Below are 18890 nucleotides of genomic sequence, written 5' to 3'. Positions count from 1 at the left end.
TTGGGCCATTAGGCCTATATCTAAGATTAAATTAAATTAAAAAATATAAACAAAATAATTCTCTAAATTTTGCATCACTTTATCTTCTCTTCTCTGGCTCACTTTTCAGTGAAAACTTGAATGCATTAATATGAAAGTCTGTGTTCCTAAACAAGATACTAAATTATGAGTTAAAAGATCTAGTTTCCATCCACTGATAGGTTGGAGATGTTTCTATTGTAAATACAATCCTTGAACAGAAAGTCATGACTAAAAGTCCCTTGTTAAAGCCAAAGCTAATTGGTTAATTAGAGACTGCACAAGGAAACAAAACCCAACACTTCCCATCACTTCTGTACTGGAGTCATCACTCATTCAGTTCCATCTGCTTTGCCCCTGGAAAAAGCAGGAGAAAGACAGATCTATGTGCTGTGGACTGAAAGTTTGTGCTGCCTCAAAATTCATGTGTTGAAACCCTAGTCCCTAATGGTGGTATTTGGAGATGGAGCTTTTGGGAGATAATTAGCTCATGAGGGCAGAGTCCTCATGATGAGATTTGTGCTCTTATAAGAAGAGACACAAGAGAAAGAGATTGCCTCTCTCTGCTCTCTAGCCTGAGAGGATAAAACAAAGACAGTCATCTGAAAACTAGGAAGCAGGACCTTACCAGATGCTAGATCTGTTGGAACCTTGATCCTGGACTTCCCAGCCTCCAGAACTGTGAGAAATAAATGTTTGTTGTTTAAGCCACTCAGTCTATGGTAATTTGTTATAGTAGCCCAAGCTGACTAAGACACCGTGCTCATGAGGTTGGGGAAGAAGGAACTAAGTTCTTGAATATCTGGCTTCTGAATTAAGTATGGACAAGACAGGGAGACTATTACACAGCCAGCAATACCTCTCACAACTCTTAGTAGTAGTATTATACTAAAAGAGGCTCTATCTTTTTTTCTCCATTTTGAGTTGCATTATAAAAGGATTCCTTCTGTTATCCCACCTAGGTAAGTTCTTGACCCAAGGAAAATGGTGAATATGTGTTCCTTTCTCACCAGGACAACTGCCATAGCTTTCTAACCTGTCTTTCTCCTTCTCATCCTGTTCTCTTTACCACTCTCCCCGACCCCCCACCAACGCATTCTCTTCGTCAAAGCTAAAACAATCTTCTCGAAGTATATATTAAATCATCTCACTCACTCCTATGCTTAGAAAACTCCAGGGTCTCCCAGTGCAGTTAAAATAAAATCCAAGGTCGTTACAAAGCCCCATTTGACTTGGTCCCCAGCTACCTCTTCCCATTGTTTCCTACAATCTCTCACTTCCCCACCAGGCTTCAGTCACACTAGTCTTGTTTCTGCCCACACATCCACAACGTTTATTTCTGTCTCAAAGATGTTACAATTCCCTTTGAATTTCTCTTCTCTCAGATGTTTCATATGTTTTGCCTCTTCATCACTTAGGTCCAGTTCAAATACTACTTTCTGTGAGAGGTTATTCAGACTGCTCAATCTCTAGTACTCCTCATCGCCTCACTGCTTTCTATCATATTACTTTTTATTTCTTTCATAACATTTATCACAATCAAAAATTCTCTTATTTATATGTTTACTGCCTGGCTTTATCCACTAAATACAGCATCCTTGAAAGGAGATTCTGTGTCTATACCTGACAGTTCCTTGAAAACACTAGGTGTTAAAAAGTAAGTATGACCTGACTGAGAAAGGAGTAGAGAGAGAGAAACACCACCTTGTCACACCTGGTTATGGTTTGGCTTGATATCATTATGCATGTCACTTGAGCCATACTTTATAATAAAGAAAGAATAAGAGTAACATCACAAACAATTGAAGGAAGGAGTATTTTTTTTAGTTTATTTTAGCTGCTTTTCAAATTTTTAGCTACTGTTTTTATTTTAGGAAATTACAAAAGGAAAATTATTTGCAGAGATTACAAAGTCAGCCCTCCATACAACTGCATGCCCACTGTAAGAAGAGCCTGCCCTTGAGGACCTCATATTATTTTTGCACTGAGAGAAGGCAAACAAATGACTAAAGAAAGACATGAAGAAAAGTGTTATATAAATAATCGCAACTTAAAAATAATGTTTAGGGACTGGCTCCATGGCCGAGTGGTTAAGTTCATGCGATCCACTTTGGCGGCCCAGGATTTTACCAGCTCGGATCCTGGGTGCAGACCTAGCACCACTCATCAACCATGCTGAGGCAGCATCCCACATAGCAGAGCCAGAAGGACCTATAACGAGAATATACAGCTATGTACTGGGGGGCTTTGGGGAGAAGAAGAAAAAGAAATCATTTTTAAATTCCTGACTAATTTTGGATCTAAACTCTATGGGGAAATTCACATGAGGGTTACAATTTATCAGAGAAGCTGAAGAGTGACTTTAAGCAAGTAATTTTTCATCTACAAATTGAGAGACTTGGTCTAGCTGAACCTCTGATATCCTTTCTCCACTCCAAGACTGTGTGGTTTTCTGAGGCATACAAACTACCTCACATGTAAATAAAAATTGAACATACATTATTTATCTTACATATTCCAGTCTAACAAAACACAGTGATAATTTATAGAATGGAAAGTAATTTGTTTCGTAGATCCAGCATATATATTCTCATATTAACATAATGTGTATTTTTTTAAATTCTGAAAAATAAATTAAGGTCAATTCTGAAAAAATGGTAAGAGAAATCAGAACTAGGTAATTAACAAAAATATTTTGACCATCTTTTTTCCTTAATTTCCTATATTAGTAAATAGATAAATAAATGTACGTGCAGTGTTTTAGATATAATGAAATATTGGTAAAGACCTTTATGGACTTGTATATAAGAAAATGATTGGCATGCCAACAATCAAAATAAAAAGATTTTGAAGCAACAGATGAGAATACGCTCCAGTTGTCCATATGTTGCATTCCAAAGTTGCTTTTCTTTCAGAGTCCAGTCTTGGAGGTAATCCAATCACGATAAGCAGTCACTCGAGTATAGACACCAGGCTTGTTCTTTTTACCGCATCCCTCACCCCAGCTTACTATTCCAACAAGGTGCCAGATATTTCTAGAGTCAGGGTAAGCTAGTGGTCCACCAGAATCATTCTAGAAGAAAAAGGGAAAAAATTATTCTTGTCCTGTCAAATAATTTCTTTTACCTCTCCTCTGGAGTTACCAATAGCCCCTGGACACTAAAAACAATCCGCCCTCTTTAGGCTTAAAACTGTGGAACTCTAGAATTTATTCAAAACCCAGGACAAACCGAAATATATTGCCTACAGATGCCAAGTGTTGTTTTGGGCAGACCAGAATTTGACTTTATAGTGAGTCTGGCCCTCACTATGGTGAAAGTGCCTTAGCTGGGCCATGATGAAGCCTTTGAGGAATGGGTGACATGAGCACATGCTGAAGCTCCTGCTGCATCTCTGGATTAGGAAGAGGCAGCATTCCAGGTCTGCAGGTTGCCCAGAAAACAGGGCCAAATTTATTTTATTACCTTGTAAGTATTATCCATCATACAAATTTCTAGACTGAAAACTCCATGAGAGCAGGGATTGTGTTCCCCACTGCATCCCCAGCATCTAGGTTGGTGTCTGGTACGTAAGTGGGATTCATAAATATTTGTTATTTGGGTTGAAATAAGAAGTTACTATTTGGTAATTATTAACACAAAAAATATTTTGTATTGGCAAAAACTTCCATTTAATTAGTATTTGGGGATAAAATGACTTGATAATGTATCCAGAGGTACCTGACAGGCATCAGCTTCTCCTGACATGAATCCGGCACATAGCATTGTGTCGGTCACCAAGCCAGCTAATGCATGTGGAGCATTGCAAACTTTGTTGTCGATAATCTTCACAGAGGCCTGTTGAAGTATCACTGGAAGGGGACCTAAAGGCAATAAATTCTGCATATTATGGGGATCATAACTTGTTTGTTGAGACAAAGAACATCTATAGAATAAAACATATTCTTTTGGTCACCAAGGACCAGTCCAGCCCAAGGATAGAGTGGTCTGTCTCTGATGTTTATCACAGCTGGCTGCCTCACACATCGTTCCAATTTTTCCAAATCTCATTCCCAGAGAAATTTTAGAAATTGAAGACAATGCCATGTGTTGGTCTCACCACTTGGTTTTCTTTTCAGTATATTTGCTGATTGGTTAATTGTGTGACAGAGTGATTGATTGATCGCTTATCTGAATAATTATTCCCATGAAGCTATTCTGCTTGTACTGAAAAACTTACCATTCATGTAAAGTGTTCCCCATCCCGTAACTACAACACTGTCGTTATCTGAGAGCTTCATTTTGGCTTCAGGAAGACAAATCCTGCGAACATACTTTGTAAAGGAGACTTCTTCAGCAAGCTGCACAAGGGCAATATCATCATGAACCCCAGGCTTGCTATAATTTTCATGAAAAATAATGTTTTGGACTTTTCGTGTCATATGTGGTCTATTTACTATAGCTCCAAAGTTGACAGTCCAATCTTCTGAATTATTTTTCCTGGAGGACACAATTTAATTAAAGCACACTCAGTTTCTGAGCCACGACATTGTTCATAGTGGTTATTATCTCATAACTCTAAGGCATGAGGTTCCTAAACAACCCTATAAAGCACTTAAATTCTCGTATTTAAAAATGTCTTTGCCATGGGGATGTTTTAAACACTGCAGTCACATAAAAATAGCGCTAAGGACTATTAGAGCTGTCAGCCTTCCACAAATCCTCCTACCTAGTCTCTGACATCTTCTGCTGCTACTTCAGCCCCATCTAGTTTCTGAGCATTTGACTTGGGTAGGAATCATATGACCAGCCTCAGTGGATGGGATCCAGAATCACTCTGATTGCCAAACACCCTGGGTTCCAAGAGCCTGTGGCAGACTCTGGGTTTCTGCATACACAAAAAACTGCAACTTGTTCTTACCCAATCACCCTATTATATTTACCAAGTCAATGCATTTTGGCTTCTAATTTAAATTTGGTGACCAGTTTCTCCAGTTCCCCACTGAAACTCTTTTTCAATTTAGAACCTAACATCTTGTTTAACTATTCTTACTTTCCCTCAAAATGTCAGGTGCTGAGTATTTTTAAGGTTTCAAGACCTACATGTACCTGTGACACTCTTCAATCCTTCCTCCATTCTAAGAACTTTGCTGACTCCACATGCTCAACAGCTGTATTTCTTAAACTTCATTCCCTTAGAATCAACTCAGACTCGACCTTCAGAGATTTATATTTAAAAGTTCTAGTGTGATGCTTAAGCATCTGCTTTCAACATTCACACCAGTTGGTCCATAGCTCATGAACCACTGGGTTTTTTGTTTTTTGGGGTTTTTTTGGTGAGGGAGCTTGGCCCTCAGCTAACATCTGTTGCCAATCTTCCTCTTTTTGCTTGAGGAAGACTGTCACTGAGCTGACATCTGTACCAATATTCCTGCATTTTGCATGTGGCATGCTGCCACAGCATAGCTTGACGAGTGGTGCATAGGTGCATGCCTGGGATCCAAAACCTGGGTCTGCCAAAGCAGAGCATGTAAACTTAACCACTACACCACTGGGCCAACCGCCAAGGACTACTTTTTGAAAGTTGCTTCAGAGAGACAAATCCTACAAATGTGCTTTATAAAAGAGACTTCTTCAGTAAGTAAGAATCTTGCCATGTAGGTCCCTGCTCAATAAAACTAAATTTTTTTTTGCATATTTTCTAATGTTTCCTTTTACAAATCATCTGTACTTCAAATTGCTTGCTATACGTAGAATACAACTTGTGTCCTTCTATCTCCACACATTTAAAGAAGACTGTTTTCCCAACCCGAAATGCATATTATTCTTTCCCATCCACCACCCCTTGCAATCAAATCTTATATCTTTAGGTTCAGATCAAATCTTATATCTTCATACTTCAGCTAGATATGCTCTTTCTTTATCAAATTTCCATACACTTAATATCTGTATCTTACACATGACATTTACTACCCTTTTCTTTTCTGCTTTATATCTTTTTTTTTTTTTTTTTTTGCTGAGGAAGATTCACCATGAACCAACATCTGTGCCAATCTTCCTCTATTTTTTAGTATGTGGACCGTCAGCACAGCATAGCCATTAACAGAGCAGTCTAGGTCTGTGCCCAGGAACCAAACCCTGGCTGCTGAAGCAGAGCACACTTAACTTAACCAGTGGGCCAATGATGCTGGCCCTGCCTTATACCTTTGATATATCACATTTGAATTTCTTCAACTAGATTGTAAACCGCTGGAGGGCAAGAAAAATAAGCACCTAATAACTGGAATCAGACATACCAGAGTTCACGTTCAATTTCTGTTATTTAAGAACTGTATGATCTTGGCCAAGTTACATCACCACTTCTGAACTCTAGTTTCCTCGTCTTTAAATAGGTTAAATTATACCTTCCATACAGAATTATGATTATGATTAAATAAAATCATGTCCATAAAGCACTTAATGTCAGGCCAAACTAGCTATTTGGAAAATGTGAATTGCTTCCATTCACTTTTCCCTTCTTTGTTGCATTTAAATGCATCCACCGCCCTTCAGTTATGCAGGTAATTGTAAATTCCATATCGACTTGGTGAGCATTCACACATTTAGGTTAACCCCCATAGGCTACCCAAAATAGCCTGCACGCAGAATCCTACATTTAGTCAGACTTTCACTCTTACTTAGAAAAGCAGTGTGCTGCAGACAAAAGCCACCTGCTGCTGATCAGAGACGCTCCACAGTGATGTTGACCTTTCCATTGCATGCTGGCCTGCCATGGCCATGCCCCTGCCAGGGCATTTTTCCCATTCACAATTCGATTGCCTGCTATGATACTGTTGGTCAGTCGTCTCCCACAACCTGAAGAAAAGATTTATTTATACAAGAGCAGGTTGCTTTGATTATGCTTTATGAGAAATATATCTTAAAACATTACTTGAAATTCCTCAGTGATTGTCAGGCATTGCCTAAGCGATGCTGTTTCTTTTCTGGAATGTACTATTGTGGTACCCTATTCCATCTTGGTATGGGTGACTTTTACTTATCTTCTTTTTGGTCTCAAATAGCTTTCATTCACTGAGTTTTATTGTATCTATTTGTTATAATTCTTATCTCTCCAAGTAGATTGCAAAATTCTTGAGGATGGAATCTTTGCTTCATTAGCATCTGCATCTTGCATAGCATATATAGTGCTGTCTATAAGGCCGCATGTGGAGAATGGATACTCCATAAATATCCATTGACTGGATATTTACTTTCATGATACTCTAAAGAGAATTTATTTTAAAAGAACAGAACTGTTTTTTAATTTATAATAGATGTATTTGATACAGTCAAGTTTTGTATTTCTTATTGTCCTAAGTTTTTTTCCCTTAAATCTTGCTTATTTTAACTTTTTCAGATATGACAGTCTTCACTTATGAGTCCATTCTTTGGGATCAGTTCTCATTTCACCCTTTTGGACAACTCCTTACAAATGCTAAAATTCATAGGCCAGTGTTTTTCAAAAAGAAATTCCAGATAGATATCTGTTATATCCAAAAATTTTGAAACACCACTATGGATTTCCACACTATGTACTTCAAGGTCCTTTTTGGAAAAATGATGGAGAAATAGTTGTGAATGTGTTAAATTTATAATAAAGTTTCTAAACTTACAGTTGTTGGTAAGCATTTCAGCATCGGCTTTGCTGATTTCTGAAATTTAAAAAAAACCCATAAAATTGATAAAATATCACCAAGCAATTATCTTCAATCCAAGGACATAAATGCTGAATTTCCTAACCCAATTACACCCAACATTTAACTATTCAGACTAGTTCATGTATTGATTATCAGCCCCTCTCACTGCTACTTGCTATATTTTGACCATGTCTCCACATCTCTACCAGGCAGTATAGGAAAAGAGGAAAGGAAATAAAAAACAAAGCTCTCAATTTTATGATAGCTGTAGTAAAATATTTAGTGAAGTAAAAAGCTGACATTCTCACTAAAAGAGGGGCTGGGCATTATCTTCGGATTTTTTCCCTATGATAATTCTCATTACTCTGAAATACACAGAGTTATCTGTATTTTAAAGAAAAAAATTCCAGTTAGAATTATATTTCATTAGGCCTATCCTGCTCTTCAGAGTCATCTCATTACTAAGACTGAATTTTAAAATTTTGAGAATTTAACTTAATTTCAAGTCTCTTTTCTATTGGGAAGAGACTTCAGAGAGAAAGAGAAGAGTCAAGAACTAAAGGAAAACATGCCAGAGTGCTGACTCTAAATCCCTGGGACACACGGGGGCAGTAACTGATGTAGTCTTCCTTCCCAACAGCTACCCACAGAGGAATTGCATTGCTCTTTTGAGAAGCACTACCTCAAACTCACTTCTCATGAGTGGCCCATTGGTGACAGCGTCTATATTCTTAAGCAAGGGAGCTGTAACTGGCAACAGTCAGCCATGATAGCCTTCAATGACGCTAGGATCAACAGCCAATATGGAAGAACCACAAAATCAGGCTCTGGAACCACATGCTTATCACCTAACAGGCCTTTTAACAACCCACGTGAGAGTTTTAAGACCTTTGCAGAAACTTCATGATCTTTACAAACTTCAAGTTCTGTACTGGGGCAAAATCCTATCATTTTCTTCCCTTGTTTTCTAGGGACTTGTTACAACAATTTTTTTTCTTTAATAGTATTACTCCCATTCTTCCACAGGAAGCAGTGAGAACTCCCTATCCCCAACTTTACTCTTACCCCTGCAACCTCCACACTGAATGATCAAGAAAACCCTAAATCTGTTTCCCGTAATAAGATCCTGCCAACAGTAGAAAGTAGGAGGAATAATGTTTCAATTAGGGCCCTTCACTCCCTATTCCATCACAGCCAACATTCCAAACTCACATGCATGCCTGCACTTTAACCCTCATTCCCATCACTCTTCAGACAAAGACTCCACGGCACTGCCCTTTCCATTACATTGGCAGGAATACTAGAGTTTGGAAAGCATATGTTTTTCTCAGAAAATTCCTTAAACTCTTGGTTCATTTTTTTTTCCTATTACTTTTTAAAAAAATAGTCCATAGGGTGCCGGCCTCATGGTTGAGTGGTTAAATTTCTGCATGCTCTGCTTTGGCAGTCCCAGGTTTACAGGTTTAGATCATGAGTGTGGACCTATTTCACTCATCAGCCATGCTTTGGAGGTATCACACATACAAAAGAGAGGAAGATTGGCACAGATGTTAGCTCAGGGCAAATCTTCCTCACCAGAAAAAAAAAGAAAAAGAAAAATAATAATTCAGAAACTTAAGTATAGAAAATAATGGAAATAAGTGAAATACCTATAAGTTTAATGGAAGTGGGAACTGCATTCCAGGATGCCATGTTGTCTTTCAATATCTGATGTAAGATAGCTTCGATTTCAGTCTTCATTCTATCCCTCTTTGCTGGAGGAAACTTGAATGTCAGCTGTAACTGTACACTGGAGCCATTGAGATAAGGACTAGAAACAACAGAAATGTTCTAGTGTGTTGCTTCTTGATTTTTTAGATATTTTGTGAACACATTGAATTTCCCACATTTCACTTATCATATGTCCTTTACATATATTACAGAACAATGCTCAGATATTGTCCCAGTATGTATAAAGTGCAAGGGTTCCTGAAGATCTTCTGACTGATTCTGAGGAATTGTTCATGGAAGATGTGAATCACAAACTAATCCAAGTATTTCAAATACATATAAGAAACTGAGGACTAGCCAACAAATGATTAGCATGAGATTTTATTATGACACAGTAAAAACTCTGTTCTTGTACAGATATTTTCTATTACTTAATCTTAGAGAAAGAAGTAAATGAGAGTTTAAATGCAGGAACGGGAAGCATTCAAAAGATAACTCCTAGCATATATTCAAGAGCCACTACTAAGCTTCTTTCTATAGTTTCTTATACATGTCTACTCCAATAGATCTGTACAAGGAGAAAGCTCAGAAAGATAACACTAAGGCATGGGAATAATCTCCATTAGCTATATTTTCAGTACATTCTTTTTATTAATCAGGAAAGGAGATTAATTCATTTTGGAAGATTTTCAGACTAAAAGCCATATTAATCACAACTTTTTAAAAACCCACAACTATTTTCAAATAATTATGATCGATTCTTCAATTGGTCTTTGAAGGTTTTTGTTTAGCTGTAGGTAAGTAGGTTGGTTGGTTGGTTGATTGTTTGGCCAGCTGGATTTTTTTGTTTGTTTTGTTTTGGAAGTTCAGAATTCCCCAGAATAAATATTGACAATGCCCAAAATATAAGTCCTCTCTCTCTTTATCACTCATGCCTGTTTTCTATGATACCCTCCGCCCTGCATCCCTTCCTACCACCACCACCCTCAAGCACACTTCAAAGACATTTTTAGACAAATGTTATCTTAAGTGAGTCACTTTGCTCCACAGTTATTACAGTGATGGTAATGACTAGAGGACAAAAGAGAATTATTTTAGAAAAGGTATGGCCAGATGGATAGGGATGAGAGAAGAGGTGGCTAGTATTAGGGTAGCCAAACAATCAGGTTGGACTCCTTGTTTTCCATAGAGTTACAATTATCTTTCGTCATAGAAGTCAGTTAAGACAGACTGCCACCAACAACCTTGCAATTCTCCCTCTCAAGTATGGAGATTATAGATTTGTATGGAACATTTCCTACCCCGAACAGAAATTTGCTAAATACAATGACACTTTAATTTACGGGGAATTCTTTTTTCTTTCTTTCTTTCTTTCTCTCTCTCTTTTCTTTCTTTCCTTCTTTCCTTCGCTCTCTGTCTTTCTCTCTCTCTTTCTATTTTTTTTTGCTGTTATTTAAAACCAGGGCTGATGTGACATTCGACCTACTTCCCTTTCCATAAGATCCCGAATGAATTGGTACTTACAGAAGTTTGATGACCTGAGAGTTGGTATATTCTTTGTATAAACTAGAATTTTGAAATGCATCGGACATCTGTCAAGAGGAAAAAAACAAAAGAGCCGCCATGTCTATTTCAATCAAATTTATAATGAAATTAATCAAAGAAATCTCTGACTCACCTTAGTCTCAATATCTTTGTTCAGATCTGTACTGGCTTGTGAAGCTGCATTTTCACAACTATCATTGTATGTAACTCCAGAAATATGAAAATCACCTTGGTAATAATAAGTCTTTCCTGTGAAATAAAGAAATACTCCATTGTAAAAGGGGAAGTGGCCTCAAGTGCTTCCATATTTTTCTCTCAAAATTAACATTCGATCTAGCTTTGGAAATAACGAGAGGGAGGGAGAAAATCAGAGGAGGGAAATGGAGGAGAATGAATATACACTTATTTTAGAAATGGCAACTACCCAGCAGTCATGAAATGATTCCCCCACTTCATTCGTATGATAATAGACGTCACTGTCCAGCTAAGGCCACTGATCCCCTCAGCATCCTCCTCAAAACAGCAATCTAGGCAGCCAATAGCAATTTACCTGAGTATGCAATAGAGATGAAACCTATTTTTCATGTATAATCTAAATCCTTAGCCTAGTGATTGCGCAATTAATCTTTCTAAGCAGTTCTGATACAGGAAACATTACAAACATCTTCCTTCACTTTCTGGATGATCTACAGGCTCTTGTACCATTTCTCATACCCCTTTGCCTGTCGGCCTGCCTTCCACTCCTTCGAAGTCGTTCCTTCAGGGCGTCGTGCTGCCCTTCCACTTCCCTACAGCATATAGTGCCTGGGGCTTGATGTGTGTTACAAGGTCTCACATCCCCATTCCTTCGCATCCCCAAATGTAAACTGCTTCACCTGGTATACTAAGCCACCATAATTTACAACAGGACAAGCTTAGAGTTAGTTCTTCCAGGTCAAATATGTACTTTTGAAAAATAGAAATCAATATGGAATTAGCCATTCATATATTTTGAGAACGATTATGCTTTGGATCCACCTTAAAAAGCACCACATGGTCTCTAACGAGTGCTAACAATAGACTTTGAAAACTGTGATTTCTGAACTGAAATAATTAATTGTCCTGGAAGTCAGAAGGATCATTTCAATCTAAAGTAAAAATTAGTTTCCTGTATTCCTATAGTTTCCTATATTTTCCCTCATGGTAACCAGTGCATATGAAAAGCAAATGTCAGGTTCTGCCTAACAAATTACCCAAGGTCATTCTGGAAAGAATAATGCATGTGAAGTTAGAGGAACTCATTCAAGCCCTGCCATAAACTGGCTGTGCCACCTTGGCAGACTGCTTTAGCCTGCTGGGATTTTTTTTTTCACTAATAAAGACTAAATTGCAATAAATAAACTCCAAGACTCTCTTTTTAATCTGTGAAGTTTATTGCTAAATAGAAGATCAAACAACTAGAATCTGCTAACTTTGAGTTACATCCAGTGTGCTGAACTTAGGTATTTACAGGTAAGCAGATTAATTTGTCAAAAGTCATGTATATCATGCCCCTATTAAAAAAACCATGGTGTTTCGATATATGACTCTGGTTATAATACTACTGGAAAATTGGACTGATTTGAGGTGCCATTTTTAAGTTAATTTTCACTTGATATTGTTATGAACCAAAACAATTTGTTGTGTATCCCTAAATTTCTTATGTTGAAGCCCTAACCCCCAATGTGACTGTATCTGGAGATGAGACCCTTAACAAGGTAATTAAGACTAAATCAGATTATAAGGTTGAGAGCCTAATTCAATAGGACTGGTGTCCTTTTAAGAAGAGGAAGAGACACTGGAGACCTCTCTCTCTTTCTTTCTCTCCCGGTATGCATACAAAGAAAAGTTCATATGAGGCTACAACGAAAAGGCGGCCTTCTGCAAGTCAGGAAGAGAGGTCTCAACAGAAACCAGCTCTGCTGACACTTTGATCTTGGACTTCCAGCTTCCAGAACTGTGAGAAAATAAATGTCCGAGTTTAAGCCACCTGGTCTGTGGTATTTTGTCATGGCAGCCTGAACTGAATAATACAATAATTTAGATAAATTAAATGGAAATCTACTTTATACCCTAAACTGTGGCTGATTTTCAGTTTTATAGACATAGGAACAGTCAGTCTTTACATGATAATCTGCCCCCAATCCCAAAGTTCATGATAAAAATCTTCTATCTTAAGATAGAAATATACTTTATTACCTTTCTAAAACATTGTTTTAGATTCATAGGTTGTAATACTATCTATATATCAGAATCACTACAGAGCTTCTAAAAGGCAGACATGAGCAGGTCCTGCCCCAGTCCCACTGGATCAGAAAAACTGAGGTGGGGCCTAGGGAATGAGCACTTCTTTAAAAGAGCTCCACAAGTGATTTTGAGGGGAAGCCAGAGTTTTGAGCTATTAGATAAACTATCTGAAGGATTTTAGAATTGTTTATAAGTGTGTATGTAAAATTTGGAAATAGTTTTGTTACATGAAAGAGCTGAACCAAAGTCCTTTCTAGAATAATGATCTTTCTGGAATATTAATCTCCGAGTTAATACAAGAAGTAGAAATCCAAAAATAAAGAAATGTCTTGAGAAACAATAGATATGTTCAGACAGGGAAAGTAATTTCAAACCACTTGAATGAGAGATTACTCTAGTTGTCATCCAACTCAGGTTGCTCTCAATGTTAACAAAGATTATATTGGTTCCTAAGCCAGAATCCTAGAGCAAACCCATCTTTCAAACTGACTTTAAACAATCTTTTACAACAAGAGTTTGAGCGTCCGTTTTTATATCACAAGGAGCCCAGTTCTATTAATTTAACTTCAAGTAATGTAAGCCTGTCTAGCCTTGTATCTGAAAACGTAGGTGGTTGACCATGTAGAGAAATCCAAGGATGAATTCTTGTCCTACACACTTCCTGCTCAAGCCAGGATGTAGTTCTCCCTTTGGCTTCATTCGTGTCCATTAATGCATTGTTTCTCCAGAAGAATAACTTGTTAAAATTCAAACTATATTTTGGAAGGGTAACTAATTAAGCTACTGGACTTCTTCACAGGGTCTTGATTCGGTAAACTTAGAGCACTGACCTTAAGGAAATTAGGTGAAGAATGTTATTTTTTTTTCAACAACACAAGTGTAGGGACTTGTGTATCTTTTTTTTTGTGCAGGGAAGGATTTGCCCTGAGCCTAACATCTGTTGTCAATCTTCCTCTTTTTTTTTCCTCCTCAAAGCCCCCTAGTGCATGATTGTATATCTTAGTTGTAAGTCCTTCTAGTTCTTCTATGTGAACTCTTGCCACAGCATGGCAACTGAGAGAGGAGTGGTGTGGTTCCACAACCAGGAAATGAACCCAGGCCACCGATGTGGTCAAAGCACTGAACTTTAACCACTAGACCATCAGGGCTGGCCCAAGAATGTCATGTTTCAATGAGCAGAGTCAAGGAGAGAACAGAAGGATCCATACTGTGGAAAGTTCATGGATAGACATGACAGGAAAGAGACTATGAGCATATGCTACCCTTCTGACGGACAAGTTTTGAAATTTGAAATTTGAAATCAAGATGACTGAGGAAAAGCAAAGTGGAAGAGACCAGGTAGAAAGAAAAACTGGAATTGTCACTGAATCAGGAAAAATTTATAGACAGTGCATACCTGTATAAGATAATATGTTTCAGAGGAATAAAACTCAGAAAAATCATGATAAAGTAGAATAATACATTTCAAATATTAAGCTCTGGGTTTGTGCTCAGATATGCCACTAAAAAGCCCATGCTATCAAGCAAGTCACTCAACTTTCTTGAGCCTACGTTCCCAAGTGAAAATAGAGAAAGTAGTACAGCTTTCTCTCCCTAGCTCAAAGGATTATTTAGAGCATCAAGCAGAATAACACATGTCAAATTATTTAAAAATATTAAATGGTTACACAAATTTAAGTGTTCGTTTTTCTGAAAGAAAAAATAAATGGAAAAACCAAGCTTTCTGAGTGCAGTGTTAATAAAAATTTTAAAAATAAGATCAAGTTATATGAAGGTTCAGCCATTCTACCACTCTTGACTATCTACTATTAGAAGAACCATTTGTGGATTATCCAACATTGCTACTTACCAATTGTATCTTAACAACCAATACCAGAATTGAGCTAAGAAGACTAGGGATCTCAAAAGTTGAGGTATATTTACTAAAAGATGTAAGAATTCAACTACAAACCTACTATATAAGCTTCTTTATTGACAATAAATATTGGCATCAAAGTATTGAGCATTTCAGTCTTGCCCATACTCCAAGAACTAGTGATATAGTGTGGATCAAGGAGGCATCTGATTCAAAAGAATTTATAAACTTTGGTGTCAAATAATAGAGAATTTTGATGTTGAAATAAGATAGTAAGTAGAAGATAAAATTTCCATGAAGAAACTTAATATTCATGGTGTTCCTTGTCAATTTCTAAAAGCAAAAGGAGATTTAGTAATAATGGTGAAAATTGAAAATAGTCAATACTGACCAACTGCCAGAAAATGAACAAGGAGACCAATAGTTACTCCCAAGATTGCCATCACTCCAAGGAAAATAAGGACCATCATCCATAGTGGCCGAGATCTTCTCTCTGAAGATATGCCGTGCCTATGAAAAGAGGAAAATGGCTCAAATCAGATGACAGACATTCTAAATCTACCTGTCTCTCCTCCAACACATACAACATGATTTATAATTTATACATTAGGCCATTATGTTAGCTTAAAACATACTCACCTCAAATGCCTCCAAGAGGAGAGACCCTGATGCTCATTCATTTAATAAATCATATTTGAGTACTATTTTACATGCTGGGGATATAGCACTGAGCAAAATAGACATGGTTTTCTGTTTTCGTGTTCCTGAGGAGAAACTTATTTGCTCTTTTTACTTACCTAAAGCAGGTTACAAAACATTAAGTATGGTCTGATTGTATTTTTGTAAACTCTAGCCACATCATGTACTTGGACATATATAAATTTATAAACACAAATATATAATATAATATCATTTATATATTTAATTAAATGTGGAAAGAAACATCATGATGTCAACTGCAGTTATCCCATGTTATAAGATTATGGGTAGATTTTTCTTTTTTGTTTATTTTTTCCCTAACTATATTTTCTAATGTTTCTACAATAAACATGGATTATTTGTATAATATAAATTAACAGGTAGGTAAGTTTCATTAACAAAACCAATCAATTAAACAAAAAGTAATCAGAAAATGATGTGACTTGGCATCATACAGATAGAGTGGTCTAGGGTTACTATTAGGTGTTACGGCCACCCTTAGTCTAATCTATGTAAGGTTTGGACACTAGTTATTCTCCATATCTTCAAAGACATGATGTCATGAAATTGCCCATTTGGAGGAAGAGCTGTAACATCCACACAAAAAAATCTGATTTCAAATTTCAAAATAACCTCAGCTGTTTCTTCAATCTCTTTCCATTCTGCATTATCTTAAAAAAAAAAACTCGCAAAACAGAAGAGTGTGTATTCAGCAGATATATTTAGCAGATTAGATATTCTCTATGAATATGAGAATCTTTTTGGATCAAGTGATTTTTATCTAGAGAAGTTCTTCTTGAAAAAGAAAAGACTACCTTATGCCGCTACTGTGCAACTCCACCCAGTCTTTTCTCCTCTTTGTTCTGTTCTCTGTTCTTAATCCTACCTCTTCCTTATTCTTCTTTTGATGACTTGTTAATTAGTTTCTCCCAGGACCAACATTATTTGTCAGAGCTCTTCAAAGAAACTCCCTATTTCAGATACATTCCATGAATCCTTTCATACTGTAATTCTGCTGTTTAATCTCATCCTCAGAGCAAAAAGGCTATAGGCACAGTGTTTCTCATACTAGATGAATCACACTTTCAATGAGTATGTAACCAACAACAATATTTATAACATTATTAATATCTGATGACATGTTTCTTCTAATGACTAGAAAAGTTCACAGTGATGGTGAGGTCTCAACTTTGTTTTGTATTAGACAGTTGTAACACTCTGGTAGCTTAGTGTTTCTGAAACATGCATATTAGTTTGCAGGATTCAAACATTACATACCCTAAGTAGTGATTCTAAAGTGGCTGAGATGTTTTCTATACAAATAATCACTACATTACTCCTTACAAATGCTTTTCTTTGAAATCCCCTTTTAGATGCTCTGGAAAGTTCTAAAGAACACATATTGTTGACTATAGCATTGATATGGCTTTTTTCTCCTCATTATGGATTTCTTCTTGCCATAAACAATTAAGGAGATTCTTTTATATCTAAAAGATCACTGTAGTTTATGATTTATTCAACCTTTCCTTTAGTAAATGTAATGCATGGAATCTAGGAATTGAATACTATTTTTGAATAACAGCTGAAATTTTTAAAATTATTTTCTAAATATCGAAAAACTTCCATTCTTAAAACAATTTACTCTTTCATTTACCACATTAATTTTTGGCCATAGTTTTTTTCTAAAGGTAGGAATTTACATTCCAGGAAGAACCCTTCATTTAACAAAGACAATAAGTTAAAAATTAAATTTCAATGAATTTAACCAACTCCATATACTTAACAAAACCATAATTGCCTCACTTTTGGAGTGAATCTACTTCAAGTAAGGGCTCATTGCTGTTCTGTCATAATCATTCATTCACTTTAATCAAATTACAATAATAATGTTCATAAAAATGATGGTAACTACATTATTCACAATTCTAAAACATCAATCTCACTATAATTTATACTCCCAGTCCATACCAGGTATCGACTCCTAGATTAGATTCCCTTATAACCACGTTTTGATATTACATTACCAGTTAAACTACAAAGCATAGCAAACTATTATTTTCATTTATTCAACTTCACTTACAGACCATTTAAATTAGATTCTCCTGAATTCTGTTACATAGTGGAGAGTGATAATGCAAGATTCCAGTGCAAAATTCCCCAAATTTTATAAAGATAAACCTTTTATATAGAGAGAGAGAGAGAGGACTTTAAATCACTAGGGAGAGAGTTGTGAATAAGGAATAGAGAAATTAATGATCAAAGGAGTTGAATGGCCTCCGCCTGTGACTTTCTCCTGGAACTCTTGGGAAGCAGATAGCATATAGAAGGGAACTCATTTGAAAATCTATGAAGTTTTGAGGACCCCCTGCAGTTTGCCAGCTGCTAATTCAGAATACATGTTGTAAAGTACATTATTTCAGAAATCTATACAGGCATTCAGAGCTTTTAATTTCTAAAAATTTTATATTAAAAAGTATGATTTCAATTACATTACTAGAGAATAAAAATGGTAGGGTTCTTATGAATGGTTATAAAAAAAGGTATGCAAAATTTTGCTGAAATCTGATTCTTTTTTTCCAGCTTTCTGAAACTTTCCTAGAGACTTCAGACCTCAGAAACAATATCATGTTTCTTGACACTGTCCAGAAATAAAAATCTAAATTATAGAAAGCAATCATTTAACAAAAAGCTAGAAGATACTCTGTAGCAACTTGTTAGCTTTTGTAGACTTAATCTCCCAAATAAAATCCCATTTACCTGTACATAATATCTGATTGTCGAGGTGGTGTCAGGGACAACAGTGATGATGATGATGATGTTGACAACGATGATAGTGATAACAAAAATAAAGACCTTCTGGTGTAGCTTTTAAGGTGACCGATGTTTCATAGGTTTATGTGCTACATCCAGTGTTGATTCGTTTGTTTATATGGGCTGGGTGAAATGTAGAGAACAAATAAGATGGAACTAGTCTGACTAGTGTGAATGACTGTCATATTTCCATGGTTTCAAGATAGGAGTCATCCAGGGAATGACAAACTTCCTTGACTTGGCTATTTAGAAAAAAAATAATAGTCTTGCATTGGTCACCTAAAAGGTACACCCAAGAAATAGCATCATAGTTAATTGGGATAATCCTAACTC

General features: G+C 36.5%; 1 protein-coding gene across 1 annotated transcript; it reads right to left on the bottom strand.

Moving 5' to 3' along the window:
• Positions 1 to 1820: 1820 nt before the first annotated feature.
• TMPRSS11B (transmembrane serine protease 11B) lies at positions 1821 to 18624 on the bottom strand. Its single transcript, XM_070262396.1, has 10 exons — positions 18504 to 18624; positions 15439 to 15557; positions 11061 to 11176; positions 10907 to 10974; positions 9322 to 9482; positions 7649 to 7687; positions 6674 to 6851; positions 4237 to 4496; positions 3738 to 3880; positions 1821 to 3091 (listed from the first exon to the last, which is right to left on the bottom strand). Exons 1-10 carry the CDS (start codon positions 18509 to 18511, stop codon positions 2930 to 2932), a joined length of 1254 nt encoding a protein of 417 aa, XP_070118497.1. The 5' UTR covers positions 18512 to 18624; the 3' UTR covers positions 1821 to 2929.
• Positions 18625 to 18890: the final 266 nt, after the last annotated feature.

The sequence above is a fragment of the Equus caballus genome, chromosome 3 (genome assembly GCF_041296265.1).
Source record: "Equus caballus isolate H_3958 breed thoroughbred chromosome 3, TB-T2T, whole genome shotgun sequence".
NCBI lineage: Eukaryota > Metazoa > Chordata > Mammalia > Perissodactyla > Equidae > Equus > Equus caballus.
The sequence above is the reverse complement of the archived record's forward strand: the minus strand, read 5'-3'. Positions and strand labels throughout refer to the sequence as shown.

Excerpts from the sequence above, each read along its gene's own strand:
- TMPRSS11B (XM_070262396.1), bottom strand. Across the intron at positions 7,688-9,321 it reads CACTTCCATTAAACTTATAG|AAATCAGCAAAGCCGATGCT; the intron begins GTATTTCACTTA and ends TTTAAATTTCAG. Across the intron at positions 3,092-3,737 it reads GAGAAGCTGATGCCTGTCAG|AATGATTCTGGTGGACCACT; the intron begins GTACCTCTGGAT and ends TTTTTCTTCTAG.